Here is a 14061-nt window from a genome sequence, read left to right as displayed (position 1 = left end):
TTGTTTCCTCTCTTGGCTCTTCCTTAGAGGTCCCATGTGAAAGACATTGGGATATTTTATTGAAACTTCCATTTTAATTCTCAAATGTTTATAAACCACACTTTTGATAATGCCATTCATGGCCCTACCTCTTCTTGGTTGGGAAAAGAATTTTTTTTCCCTAATTGATCTAATTTCTATTTGGTTCTTCAGTTTTTAAAATGTTATACATTTTCCTTAAATTTTGAATGTTGTTTCAATTTAGTTCATTAGATTTCTAAATGTTGCAATTTATCTTTGACATTTGTGTTTTGTTTGAATTTGATCCTTAAATTTTAAGATTTAACATTTTTAATCTTAATTTTCATTATATTTACTTTCAAAATTGGCGTTAATGTCTATTGAATAATTTAAAATTATGTGAAATAGAATTTAAATTTAATTTTAAAAATGATGAAAAATGTGAAACTTAATTATTATAATTATTTAGTTATTTTAATTTTATTATATGTTAACATGTAAGATTGAAAATGAGTATTTAGTAAAAAACTTAGTTAGAAATGTAAATCTTGAAATCTAGAAACTAAAATCAAACAAAAATCAAATGTCAGAGTAAAATTGCAACATTTTAAAATCCAGTAGTGACTAATTGAAAAAAAAATTAAAACTTCAAGGACCAAATGTGTAATTTTAATTTAAGGATCAAATAGAAATATTAATTAAGCTACCAAAAATGTATTATATATAAAGAAAGAGAAGCATGTCTATTGCAGTAGTTTTTTTTTTTTTTTTTTTTTTTTTTTTTTTTTTTTTTTTTGTAGTGGTTTAAGAAGGCAAAATTTAAAAATTGCAATGGTGTCTAGTAATTATAATAATTTACAAAACCACTGCAAATGTATAGTATTGCAGTGATTTTTTTTTGTTTGCAAAAATTTATAAATGGTTGAAAATATGTCTATTGTTATAGCGATAATTGTAATATCTTTGTTAAGGGTATAAAAGAGTGTGTTACAACTATTAAGTTTAGTGTTATTTGTGATGATAGGCTTACAGTAGTTTTCTTTTTTTTCCTTTTCTTTTTTTTTTTTTTTTATACAGAGATCGTAGCTACACGATCGAGTGGCTAAGTCTATACGATAGGTTGCCGTTTACTACATGATCGAGCACATCATCTATACGATAGACAGTGTATTATCCCCCACTTTCTCAATCGTCTACTCGATCATAGTCCTTCAGTCTCTTCCTCAAGCCAAGATCATACAGAGCCCACAAGTCCTGGATTCTCACACCGATAATACCAAGGTAACCATTGTGATGGTGCCCTCACTCAGTTCGTGGATCGATTGGTTTTGTGGAGGCTGTGTTTTTTGTGTTTGTGCTGTTGGTAACAGTCTGTTTGTTGCGTCCGAGAGTTACTGTGGACGCTTGTAGATTGATCGAGGGATTCTTGAAGAATGGTTTTTTAAAGGTATGCATCCTTTATCCCTTGTATCATCGTTAAACATGCTATAATTTCGTATTGTGCATAACCTGTTGGTTTCCATTTTAAGGCTGTAATTGTTTTGTGTTCAATTGGAATGGAATTGGGAACGTTTCCTTCCGCTACTCAAGGAAATTCTCATGTTTGGTTTCCTTCAGGTGAGGCATTAGCTTCCGTTTTGGGTAGTGGTATCATAACAGTTTAAAGAGTAATAACTCAAATGTTTCATGAATTAAAGAGGAGAAATTTATGAGCCTAATGGTTTAGTACATAAAACTAAGCCTATTTAAGCAAGAAGATTTATTCGTCAAAGGTACACCAAAAATATTCCGTACTACTGATCTCTACTACCAACACTCATCTTGACCCCTTACTGCACAAAGTATAATCAATGTATTGAATTGTAAAAAAGAATATAACTAAGGCACGTGTAAACCACATAGATAATAGCAAACCAAAAATCAAACACACAACATAAGAAGTTTCAAGGAGAAAAGGGCCATGTAAGCTTTCAACATAAGCCCCACACCACTTTGAACAATAAAAAAAAATATATGTATCAGACTGTACAACCTAATTAACTACTTGAATTTTAATATTTTGTTCAATAACATATGATAGAAATTTGAACCTCAGACTTTTGCTCAATGATATAATTGATTGAGTACAATTATATTAAATTAAGATGCATGGTAACTTTTGCCATTAATTGTTTAGTAACAAGAAAAAGTAGATTCACAAGGAAGAAATAAAAAAGGCCTAAGAAATTTTCAAGATTGTACATATTTTGATTTAAGAAAAACACATTTAATTTATATATAAATATATGAAACATTAATTAAGGTTGCAAATTATTATAAGGGAAATTATGTTAAATGAAAAATTGTTAAAAAAATATTTTCAAATATAGCAAAATATCATAGTTTATCAATATCTATCAGTAAAAGATATAATACCAGTCTATCAATATCTATCAGTGATATTGATATTTTGTTATATTAAATATTTATCTATTTTACTATATTTGAAAACAATACTTCATAAAAGTCAAGTCATTAATGAATATAAAATTCACCTACTCTCGATTCATTACCGCATAAAAAGATTCAATTCAATTTTAGAGATAAGATTTCCAATTATTTTAGCATTATAAATTAAACTAGCATAACCTATAGCAATAATGAAAGACCTATATACATAAACAATGTTATTGTTGTTGTTGACGGTTTTTAAAAAAATAATAATAAATAAATAAATAAATAAAATACACCTCAACAATAAAGCTTAAACTAGCTATGGAAAACACGTACAAATATGTTCTGTAAACTCCTAAGAAATTAATGTCAAGGTCCATAGTTTCATTCTAAAAAGTTAATATTTCTTTTTTCCTAGCATTTTCAAGTAATAAAATGAAGAAAAAGAGATAATATAATCATGGATCACATGTCAAAAATGTTGTTGGACTAAACTATACGTATTAATTTATTAAATGGACTAACTTATTATTAATTAGAGCGAGCAAATTTTACTTCAAAGCAAAGATGGAGGTAAATAAATGAAGAGCATATTCTTTTGTCATGTTCAAAATTATTTTGAAACATATATTTTAGATCATGTTTGGTAACTATTTTATTTTTTGTTTTTGTTTTTAAAATTAAACTTATAGACACTACTTCCACCTCCAAATTTCTTTATTTGTTATCTATCTTTTACCATAGTTTAAAAAATCGAGCCAAAATTTGAAAACTAAAATAAAGTAGCTTTTGAAAATTTATTTTTGTTTTTAAAATTTGGTTAAAGAATTTAACCATTGTAATTAAGAAAGATGTAAATATGGTAAGAAATTGGGAGAAAATAGGCTTAATTTTAAAAAATAAAAACAAAAAGCGAAATAGTTACCAAACGGGGCCTTAGTTATTTAAAATCGATTGATGTTTGATTTTACCTTATTGAATGTAATTTTCAAATTATTAAAACTATGTTCGGGAATGATTTCGAAAATGACAAATAATTTTAACTATTCTAAAATTTCATCAAAACAATTTAAATATTTAATTTTTGAAAATAAAAAAAATGACTACCAATTAGTGTCTAAGATTTTTTTTTTTTTTTGTTATTTTTAATTTAATTTGTTTTGATAACAAACAATTTAAACTAATGACCATAAATGATTGCTATATTTATAATCTATCTCGATCAATTATTAATGATTTTTAATGTTCTATACATTTATTATTATCTTTTAAATATTTTAGGAAATGAAGATATTTACAATTTCCATTATTTCTAAGCTCTCAAAATAGGTCACATCACTAAACAACTATAGTTTTAACCCTATAAGTTAACATGAGTATATAGTTGAACTACATAAGACATATCATTTTCACCATGGTATTAAAGGTTTGAATTCTCCTCCCGAAGCCTAAATTATTATACTATAAAAGCCTGCAATCTTGATATGATGTAGGTTGTGGAGTACTTTTCTAATATGATAAAATTGAGAATGGTTTTAATTTTGGACAAATATCAATTAATACCGTTAAATTTTGGGCATTGTATCAATTTAAGCCCTAAATTATTAATTATATTAATTTGAATTCTAAATTTTTTATAAGTATAACAATTTAAACATTGAACATTCATTAGTGTATCAATGTAAATCATGAACTTTCATAAATGTATCAATTTAAGCCTTTCATTATGTTTTATTTAACTATACTTATGAAAGTTTAGGGTTTAAATTGATATGTTTACAAAAGTTTAGGGTTTGAATTGGTACAAATATTAGTTTGGGACTTAAATTAATACACCTATAAAAAGTTCAGGGCATTTGTTTCGATACAATTATTAGTTTGGGGTTTAAATTGATACAATTTCTAAAATTTATGGGTATAAATTGAAAATTTTCAAATAGAAAAAGAGAGAAATAGGTTTGCAATCTCATATTTTCTCGATCAATAGTTTTTATCTTTCGAAACATTTTAATTTTAGCCAATTTTTAGGTTTCAAAAACAAACTCTTAAAAATTATTTTATTTTAGTTTTCAAATTTTGATTTGAATTTTAAAACGAAACTATTTGGTTTATATATTTATATATTTAATAATTAACACGATATGAAAGCATCCGATTAATATTGAGAGTGATTCACTTGTTAAATTCTCAATATGCTAGAGAATGACTTGGGCTTTGGCCCATTAGAAAAATGTTTTTTGTTTTAAATGCTTTGTCTCACATTAAAAGATTAGTAAAATCTTTTTCCACACGTGTGTTGTCATTGTTGTTGTTTAAGTGAACAAGTTTGGGTAATTACACTTTTGTATTAAAAAAATAACTTTTTACTATTTTTCCTTTCATTTGTTGAACAAAAAATGTTACCATTGTATAAACGAATCATCTTCTTCTCCTTCTGTTTTATGTTCTTTGTGATACTATTTCTGAACAAACTTTTTCTTCAATTCCCATCCTTTTCAACGAGTGTATATTTGAAAAATGGTATTGTGTTAACCTGCAAGAACAACCAGAAAATAGTGATTTAGCATTGAGGCCGCATTGAATTTTACTTTCAATGCAGTGGTTTTTCCGCCGCACAACTATGATCTACTTTTGGTTCTACAATAACTTTCAACCCTCACAATTGAAAGAGAATGGTGTTACAAAATAAAATGTTTACCTTATTCAGTTTTTGAGTTTGATTAGTAATTTTATAATAACTTGAAATTTTAAAATAAATATGAATAATTCATATTTCTTGACTTTTTAATGATATTGTTTTGATATCAAAAGATGTCAAAAGACTTCAAATGTCCTTGAATGTCTCCTCGAAGGTCAAAATTCTCATGAAGCATGGTACGTTTGAGGTCATTCATCCAATGGAAAATATCCTTTTGACATATTTGCCCCTTAAAATTTTACAAGTAAATCAAACATGTCTTATCCTAAAGAAGGTCTTAGATGTAGGAACACATATGCCAACCAATTCATAAGAAAAGAAAATCATATCGTACCTTAATAAATTTACTTTACCGAGTTAATTTTTAACGTTAAACGATCATTTCCATCGACAGAGAAAATGCATTTGAAAAACGTACCCTAATTTCACGGTCACGGACCATCCTCACAAAGTTTTTCATATAAAATAAAAATCCACGCATACGAATGCCTAGTCATCAATCGAGAATCTTAGATACATCTATAATATTTTTGACACGACCTTATCCATGCATAAACAAAACCGCGTCAAAACAAAACAATGCAATAAATTCACGAAATAATGGTTGGAAAGTGACAAATCCCTCATATTGAAATATATATAGATGGGCCAAATCATACCATATCTAAAATAGGCTTAAAAGTTGAATGCAGCTGGTGGGATGTAACATTATAGCAATGAATTTGTGGGTGTATATGTGTGTATGTGTATGTACTAGTTTTATTTTCACACTAAAGACTGGCCACCACTACCCACATGCATTTCTCTGTTTAACCCTTAAATCATTCAAAGATTTTGTTTCCTCTCTTGGCTCTTCCCTTAGAGGTCCCATGTGAAGAGACATTGGGATATTTTATTGAAACTTCCATTTTAATTCTCAAATGTTTATAAACCACACTTTGATATGCCATTCATGGCCCTACCTCTTCTTGTTGGGAAAAGAATTTTTTTTTCCCTAAATTCGATCTAATTTCTATTTGGTTCTTCAGTTTTTAAAATGTTATACATTTAATCCTTAAATTTTGAATGTTGTTTCAATTTAGTTCATAGATTTCTAAATGTTGCAATTTTATCTTTGACATTTGTGTTTTGTTTGAATTTGATCCTTAAATTTTAAGATTTTACATTTTTAATCTTAATTTTTCATTAAATATTTACTTTCAAATATTGGCGTTAATGTCTATTGAATAATTTAAAATTATTGTGAAATAGAATTTTAAATTTAATTTTAAAAATGATGAAAAATAGTGAAACTTAATTAATTATAATTAATTTAGTTATTTTAAATTTATTAACATATGTTAACATTGAAGATTGAAAATGAGTATTTAGTAAAAAACTTAGGTTAGAAATGTAAATCTTGAAATCTAGAAACTAAAATCAAACAAAACTCAAATGTCGAGAGTAAAATTGCAACATTTTAAAATCCAGTAGTGACTAAATTGGAAAAAAAAATTAAAAACTCAAGGACCAAATGTGTAACATTTTAAAATTTAAGGATCAAATAGAAATTAATTCAAATCTAAGTACCAAAAATGTATTATATATAAAGAAAGAGAAGCATGTCTATTGCAGTAGTTTTTTTTTTTTTTTTTTTTTTTTTTTTTTTTTTTTGTAGTGGTTTAAAGGTAGGGCAAAATTTTAAAAATTGCAATGGTGTCTAGTAATGTATAATAATTTACAAACCACTGCAAATGTATGTATTGCAGTGATTTTTTTTTGTTTGCAAAATATTTATAAATGGTTGAAAATATGTCTATTGTTTAGCGATAAATTTGTAATATCTTTGTTAAGGGTACAAAAGAGTGTGTTACAACTATTAAGTTTTAGTGTTATTTGTGATGATAGGCTTACAGTAGTTTTCTTTTTCCTTTTCTTTTTTTTTTTTTTACAATATGAGGGAGGGAATTAAATATTTCGCCTCGAGATTATAGTTCAATATTTATATCAGTTGAATTGAGGGAGGGAATTGTATGATTATATGACATATATTTTACAACCCAATTGCAATTTTGTATAGCAACAAGTTAAATAGAATGACGAAATTGAATGAGTGGTTGTAGTCAACCGTCAAAGGTCTGTTGTTGTCAAAGTTGATTATCAGAGGTGGTCTTTTTCAAAGTTGTCATCGGAGGTAGTTGTCGGAGTTTCTAGAGTATGTTGCCAAGCTAATGCAGCGGTAGTCATCAACAGTGACTAGTGGGTAAAGTCATTAGTAATTAACATTGGAGGGAAAGAGAGTTAGAAAATGAGTCGTTGGGGTGAGTTAGGGTGGGTTAGAGTGAGTTGAGGTTAGTTGGTTATTTTTATCAACTAAACTTCATCAACATTTGGAGTTGGTAGGTCAAATATTAAGAGGTCGTTTGAGACACTGAGTTGGTTATTGTAGTATGTGTTTTGGTTGCTTACTAAAAGTGTAGTTGGGTCTATACAGTGTTTGAAACGTAGAAGTCATTTTAATCAAGGTTTGGATTTTTTCTACTATTTTTTATTATACAAGTAACATTAGTTTAAATATCATATTTTGTCAACTATATAAATTAACAAAACTTATTTTTTAATTTGTGCATAGTTCAAAATTTTTCATGGCACTCAAATTTATACCATTATCAAAATTGGGCTCCAAAAGCTTGCAAATTTATAGTATTTTGGCCTTAAACTTTTAATTAATTGCATAATTGTTAAAATGAGTTTTTTTAATTAAAATTTTTGTTTGCATTTGGGTATTATTTTCCTTTTCCATAAAATTAGATAAAAATATAAAAAATAATCATTTCCCTACATTTTTATTTTCATGATTTCCTACCGTCATACATCAGTTTTGAGGCCTGATTTTAACAATTGCAGTCTATAAATTTGAGAATTTATTTAATTTTATTAATTTCATTTTTTTAAGAAAACTAAACTTAAAAAAAAGCATGACAAAGAAAGAGAAAAAAAATCATTTTTGGTTCATAGATTTCTAGTCTAGTTTCCATTTGGTCTTTATATTTCAAAATATTACACGAGTTGGTCTCAAAAGTGTTTGTATACACAAGAGTTTGTTTGAATTAATATAATCAAAGTTTTTCTATTAATGTCAAATTACTATAAAAGAGTACTATTAAACACTATGAACCGATCCTCAAAGGTGAGCGTCAGACTTGACTATCGAAGGGAGTCGTTGGAGCTAGTTGGCGAAGGTGGTCGACGTTGAAATTTGGGATCGGAGGTAGTCTTTACTAGAGTTGGCCATCGTAGTTGATCTCATAAGTGGTCACTGGAAGTGATCGTCAGAGTTGGCCACTAGAGGTAGTCCTGGAAGCCATTCGTCAGAGGTGGTTGTTGCTAAAATTAGCCACCTCAGAGGTAATATTCACTGGAGTTGGGTTGTCAAAGTGATGGTTGGAGGTAGTCTCGTCGGAGTTTGCCGCCGGAGTAATGGTCGAAGTTTGTCACGTAGGTGGCCGTTGGAGGTGATCATTGGAGTTGGGCGTGGAGGTAGTTGTCAGAGCTAGTTGTCGAAGGTAGTAGTCGCTAAAATTGGAGATCCAACGTGGTCTTAGATCGATTTGGGCATTGAATTGATCACTAGAGTTGGTCACCAGAGGTGCTCATCGAATTTGGTCATTGGAGATGATTATCGGAATTGGTTGTAACATCGAAGTTGGTCCTCGATGGATGGAGAAAAGAGAGAGTTGGTTATTATAACTATTGGGTTGTAAATAGTTTTACTATATATAGCAAGACACAGGGGTTAAAATAATCCTTACACTCCATTAACACATGCCTCAAACGCTGACTGGTCTATTATACCCTCAGCCCGCTCAACTCACTTCAAGTTGGAGTCTCGAATACTCCCCTAAATTGGTAATTATTACCAACTCAATTAGTCAACCCAACTCAAATTACATTGGTGAGCCAAACATCCCCTCCGACAAATTTTTAAGAGTAGATATAGATATATATTTGTGTACGATGGGTGGATGGGTGGATGGATGGATGGATGGGAAGAGGACTCTTTTATTCACTAAGTTTTCAGGAACAAATTTGTTTTGACCTTAAGATTTTAAAATATAACATTTTAGTTTTTAAATTTTTAAGAATAGATTTAAAATGTCTTTAAGTAATAATTTTTTCTAATTTTAAATATTGACATGATATTTTTAAATTAAAAATAATAAATAAAGAAGAAGAGTAAAGAAGAATGGAGTATCACTCTCATAAAAAAAAATAGAATTACTTATAGTGTTTGGCCTATTTTTTGGGCCACATGTTATATGTGTAAGAATTTAAACTTATGACCTATTTTATTGTAATATAAATTCTATTAACATGAGTATAACTCAAGTAACATAAATTTGTACTTAAATTTGAGATTCGATCTTCTACTTCACATATTACAAAAATATATATTTTTTAACAAAAAAAAATCTATTTCCAAAAAAAGTACTAACAAGATATGTGTTTCATTTTTTCTCTGTACTGCTAGTGTTTTTGCCTAGCTCGATAACAATTTTACTTCTATCACTATAGTCAATTTTTTATTAAAAGAATATTTTTTTTCAAAAAAAAAAAAAAAAACAAATATTCTTTGTTCCTAACTTTAGTTTCTTCAAACTCAGTCATGTTACGTAACATTATTAATTGAAATTAGATAATATGAGATTTCATCTCAAAATTAATTAGCAATAAGAGAAGTAGCTTATATCTATCTTATAAAAAGTGAGTTTCCTTAATTTTTTTTTTAATGAAAGATTCTCAATATGTCCCTCTAGATGATGCCTCTTTAGTATTTACCATTCTTAAATCGGAACTTTTTTTATTGAACAAAATATCCGTTTGGACTTTATAAACTTTGATACCATATTAGATAGCATGAGGTTCCATCTTAAAATCACCAATTGACAATGAGAAGAACAACTCATCTATATCTTATAAAACGTATGAAATCGCCCTTACTTTTTTTATTGTGGGATATCCTCGACAAAAGTAAGAAAAAACTAAAAACAAAATCATTACAACGAAAACGATCCACAAAAATCAAAATCATAGAAACGAAAACCATAATCAAACAACCACAGATCGGGACCAAACCCTTTTTGCAAAAGAATGATTGAGGACAAACAAATAAGTCCACAACCAAAACCAAAACCAAGTTTTTGAAGTGTGAAAATCTTTGAAAGAGAGAGAGATATACATATTTGTGGTCAAAAAAAGGAGCTGGGAAATAGCATAAATGAGCTGTTTTAATTTGAAATGAGAAAAGAAATAGAAAGAGATAGAACATTTTTGTGGAAAGAGTAAACAAAAAGATATACAGTAGAAAGGAAAAAGAAAAACACNATTGATGATATAGAGAGAATCATGTGATGGCATTTAAAGTGGGGTTTTGGTGTTTTTGTTTGCTTATGCACATGGCCAAAGGGTCCCTCTTCAGGTAGGTTTAAAAACCCTAAGGAAAGCCATGCATGTGAAGCCATGTGAACTCTTTTCCAAATAAAATGGAAAAAAATAAAAGAAAAAAAAAACTCTCCTCTTCAAAAATGTAACATGTGTTTGTTTTGACAACATTTTCTGTCTGAATTATTAATTAAACAAAAAATAAAAAAATAAAACTTGAATTTATTTTTATGTTTAGTTTCCTTAGTTTAAAAAATTTTATAGTAGGTTATTTTAGTACTTATCTAGTACTACTTATATAAATATAATGTTTAATAATAACGGTTCTTCATTGTAGTTTAATAATTTGTTGGTGAGAAAATAAAGAAATATGGGAGTTATGAAATCCTACAATTAGGATATAATCATATGTAAACATTAAATTAAATTTAATGTCACTTAAATACGCTTTTTTAAAATATAGAGACTATATATCTACTCAAAACTTTTTGAAATATGTGAACTTAAATTATACACATCAAAAACTTCGAGACAACAAATGTAATTTAACCAAAAAAAACTTTGATGAGTTGTAATAATAATATCCAAACTTTGGTTATACTATTCCAAATTGAATTTTTTTTTTTTTTTTTTTTTTTTTTTGGGATAAGATTTTTCACTTTTTCCAACTATATCAACCACCACTCTTTTCCTTTGTTTGAAATTCTCTCTCCAAGTCTCCACTATGCTTCATTTCTTTGCTACATAAAAAGAGACTCTTCCTTTCTCCTTCTCCAAATCCCATCAATTTTTCTTTTCCCAAAGTTCAGTTTTTCTTGTTCAAGTCCTAAGCTTTTTTCTAACCCTACATTATTATTATTATTATTGTTATTTTAAATCTTTAGTGAATGGGAAGGCAAATTGTGAGAAAAGGATCAAGAAGGGTATTTTCTCTAGAACCAAACAAAGTTGCATACACCATGTTTGCAAGAAACTATGTCAAACATTTGATGACATCTTTAGTCAAAATTTCTCATCATCATCATCAACATCATCAACAACAAGAACAAAATTTTCAGAAATTTGTGAAGTTTGAAGTTGACATGGCAATGGCTCAATCAGCAAGTGATCAATTTGCATGGGGAATTGCTCTAAAAAAGAAGCTTCTTCAAAGAGATCAAGTTGGCAATGAAAATGATTTTGATTTTTCTCTCCAAACTGTCAAATTTTCTCAAGAAAATTTAGGAAAGGAGGAGGAGGAGGAAGCAGAAGAAGAGAAGAAAATGGAACATGGGTTGATGAAGCTGAGGAAAATTATACCAGGTGGTGCTGATTTTAATATTGAAGATGATGATTTGTTGAAACAAACTGAAAGTTATGTAAAATGTCTTGAGTTGCAAGTGAATGTTCTTAGAGGTTTGGTTGAAACAAACACATTTTAATTTTATTTTATTTTATTTTTAACATTTCTATGTGGAAAAGAAAGATTTATTTAGCAATCTATATGAATTTTCAGCTATCAAAATTTTAATGTGTTATATCTAGTTTCTTTTGCTCTTTTTTTTTGTAAATTTTTTTTTTATCTTCTCACTAATTAAATCTAAAAATTGCTTATGAAATGATTATGAATGTAATATTATTTATACGTTTAATTAGCCAAAGTGAACATGGTTTAATGGTAATGACATGTATTACTTTTCTGGAGGTTAGAGTTAGTTCAAATTCTAAGAGTAGTGAATCTCAAAGTAGAGTAGGAGTGAGCAGAATGAAAATAATTCTTATACTACTATCATTACCTACTTGTTTCATTAATATTTAGGTTGGTTTTTTCATTACATGGGTCCTACAATTGTTCAAAAATAATTGACAAAATTCATTCGGGAGTTAGAATCTTTTACTTCTCCATCTTTTACGTTCTCTTAGAGTTATAGACTACTTTGGACATATAGACTTTCAAGTTTGGAGTATCCTATTATCACACAATTCACAGATTCAACAAGCAATCGACCCTTATCTTAAATTAATAGAAAAAAATTGGATTGATATTTGCTATGAAAATTATCGAGACTTTCTAACTTGTATGATTGATATTGACTATGAAAATTATCAAAACTTTCTAACTTGTATGTGTTTCTTTCTTCAATTGAAACAATAAATCTACACAATATTATTTTTAAATATTAGAATAAATTGTTTTTAATTAAGTCCATTTCCTACCCATATTTTGTTCTATAATCTCTTCATTTTCTTTATTATTTATTATTTTTTTATTTTTTTATTTTTTTGCAAAATAACACAAAATGTTTCCCAATGTGACTTTAATTAAATGTTTTAGAATTTTTTTCATTAATTATTAAGTCCATTTCCTACCCATATTTTCATTGACTTTTCAACCACAATTTTGGGAAGCTTGAGGTTCACAAATATGATATAAGTCAACTCCTTTGACAATTCTATAAAGAATGTGTGTGGTTGGATTCTCTTGTCCATGTCACTGACTGACCAATCACAGAAAAGTCAAAATAAACAAAATAAAAAGATTAAGAGACATTTTCTTTCAATTTATTAGGCTTTTTTAAAAGGGCAAAATAGTACAAGTCTAATATTATAAAAATAATATATATATATATATATACCCAACATCTCGATTACTATTATGCAATATTTCAATCGCCATCCACGTCAGTATAACAAAAAACAAAAATCAACAAATACTCAAAAAAAAAAATCATAAATGATAAACTCGATTATGGTCATCAAATCAATAAATGGTTAATATATTTCTAACACGATTCCATATTTGCAATTAGTTCTTAAAAATTTCCCAATAAAATAGTTCTTTAAAAAAAAAAAACAAAACAAAACAAAACTTTAGCATCCATAAGTCTTGATAATTGTGTTTATTGGGTTTCAATTTGAAGATGTTGCACTTGTGTGTCTCTAATATTTAATTTTTGATCTTCTAAGTTATTTACGTAGCACATCCATTGGATTGGCAATTGACGATTGTGCTATAATATAATATGGCAACAAATAGTAGAGATGAAAGTAGGCTGTCGAGATAAAATATGATTGAGTAAGAAAGATGATTCGATTTAAAGTGTACTCACGACCCATTTGCCTCATTATTTATTTATTTATTTGGATTGACGACTGTGCAATAATATAATATGACAACAAGCTGTAGAGATGAAGGTAGACTATCTAGATAAAATAAGATCAAGCAAGAAAGATGATTCAATTTAAAGTATACTCACAATCTTTTTGCCTCATTATTATTATTTTTTGGCTCGGTTACTCTAGATTTATCTAACCTACCTACTTTGGTCTAGATCACGTTTATTCGACAAGATTTTTGGAGAAATTTAATTTGCTGAATAAACTTATATTTGTATTAATTTCAGTATTGTGAGTAAAATCTCTAATAAATGATTCTTTGATGCTTTCTCTCAAAAAGTAAACTTACCTTAACGGTTTTACAACTTGTTATCGATGTTGATTTATTTCAAGGCTTTCCAGCTTGTTCTAGA

The 14061-nt window shown here is 27.9% G+C and overlaps 1 protein-coding gene across 1 annotated transcript; it reads left to right on the top strand.

The window, feature by feature from the left end:
• The first annotated feature begins 11251 nt into the window (after nucleotides 1-11251).
• Nucleotides 11252-12093, top strand: LOC120070127 (transcription factor bHLH146-like). The gene has a single exon (XM_039021988.1). The coding sequence runs from the start codon at nucleotides 11440-11442 to the stop codon at nucleotides 11971-11973; it is 534 nt and encodes a 177-aa protein (XP_038877916.1). The 5' UTR covers nucleotides 11252-11439; the 3' UTR covers nucleotides 11974-12093.
• The last annotated feature ends 1968 nt before the right edge of the window (nucleotides 12094-14061 follow it).

This window comes from Benincasa hispida, unplaced genomic scaffold, assembly GCF_009727055.1.
Source record: "Benincasa hispida cultivar B227 unplaced genomic scaffold, ASM972705v1 Contig954, whole genome shotgun sequence".
Taxonomy (NCBI): Eukaryota; Viridiplantae; Streptophyta; class Magnoliopsida; order Cucurbitales; family Cucurbitaceae; genus Benincasa; species Benincasa hispida.
This window is presented reverse-complemented; position numbering and strand designations above follow the sequence as displayed.

Excerpts from the sequence above, each read along its gene's own strand:
- LOC120070127 (XM_039021988.1), top strand. The coding sequence starts at position 11,440 with ATGGGAAGGCAAATTGTGAGAAAAGGATCAAGAAGGGTATTTTCTCTA.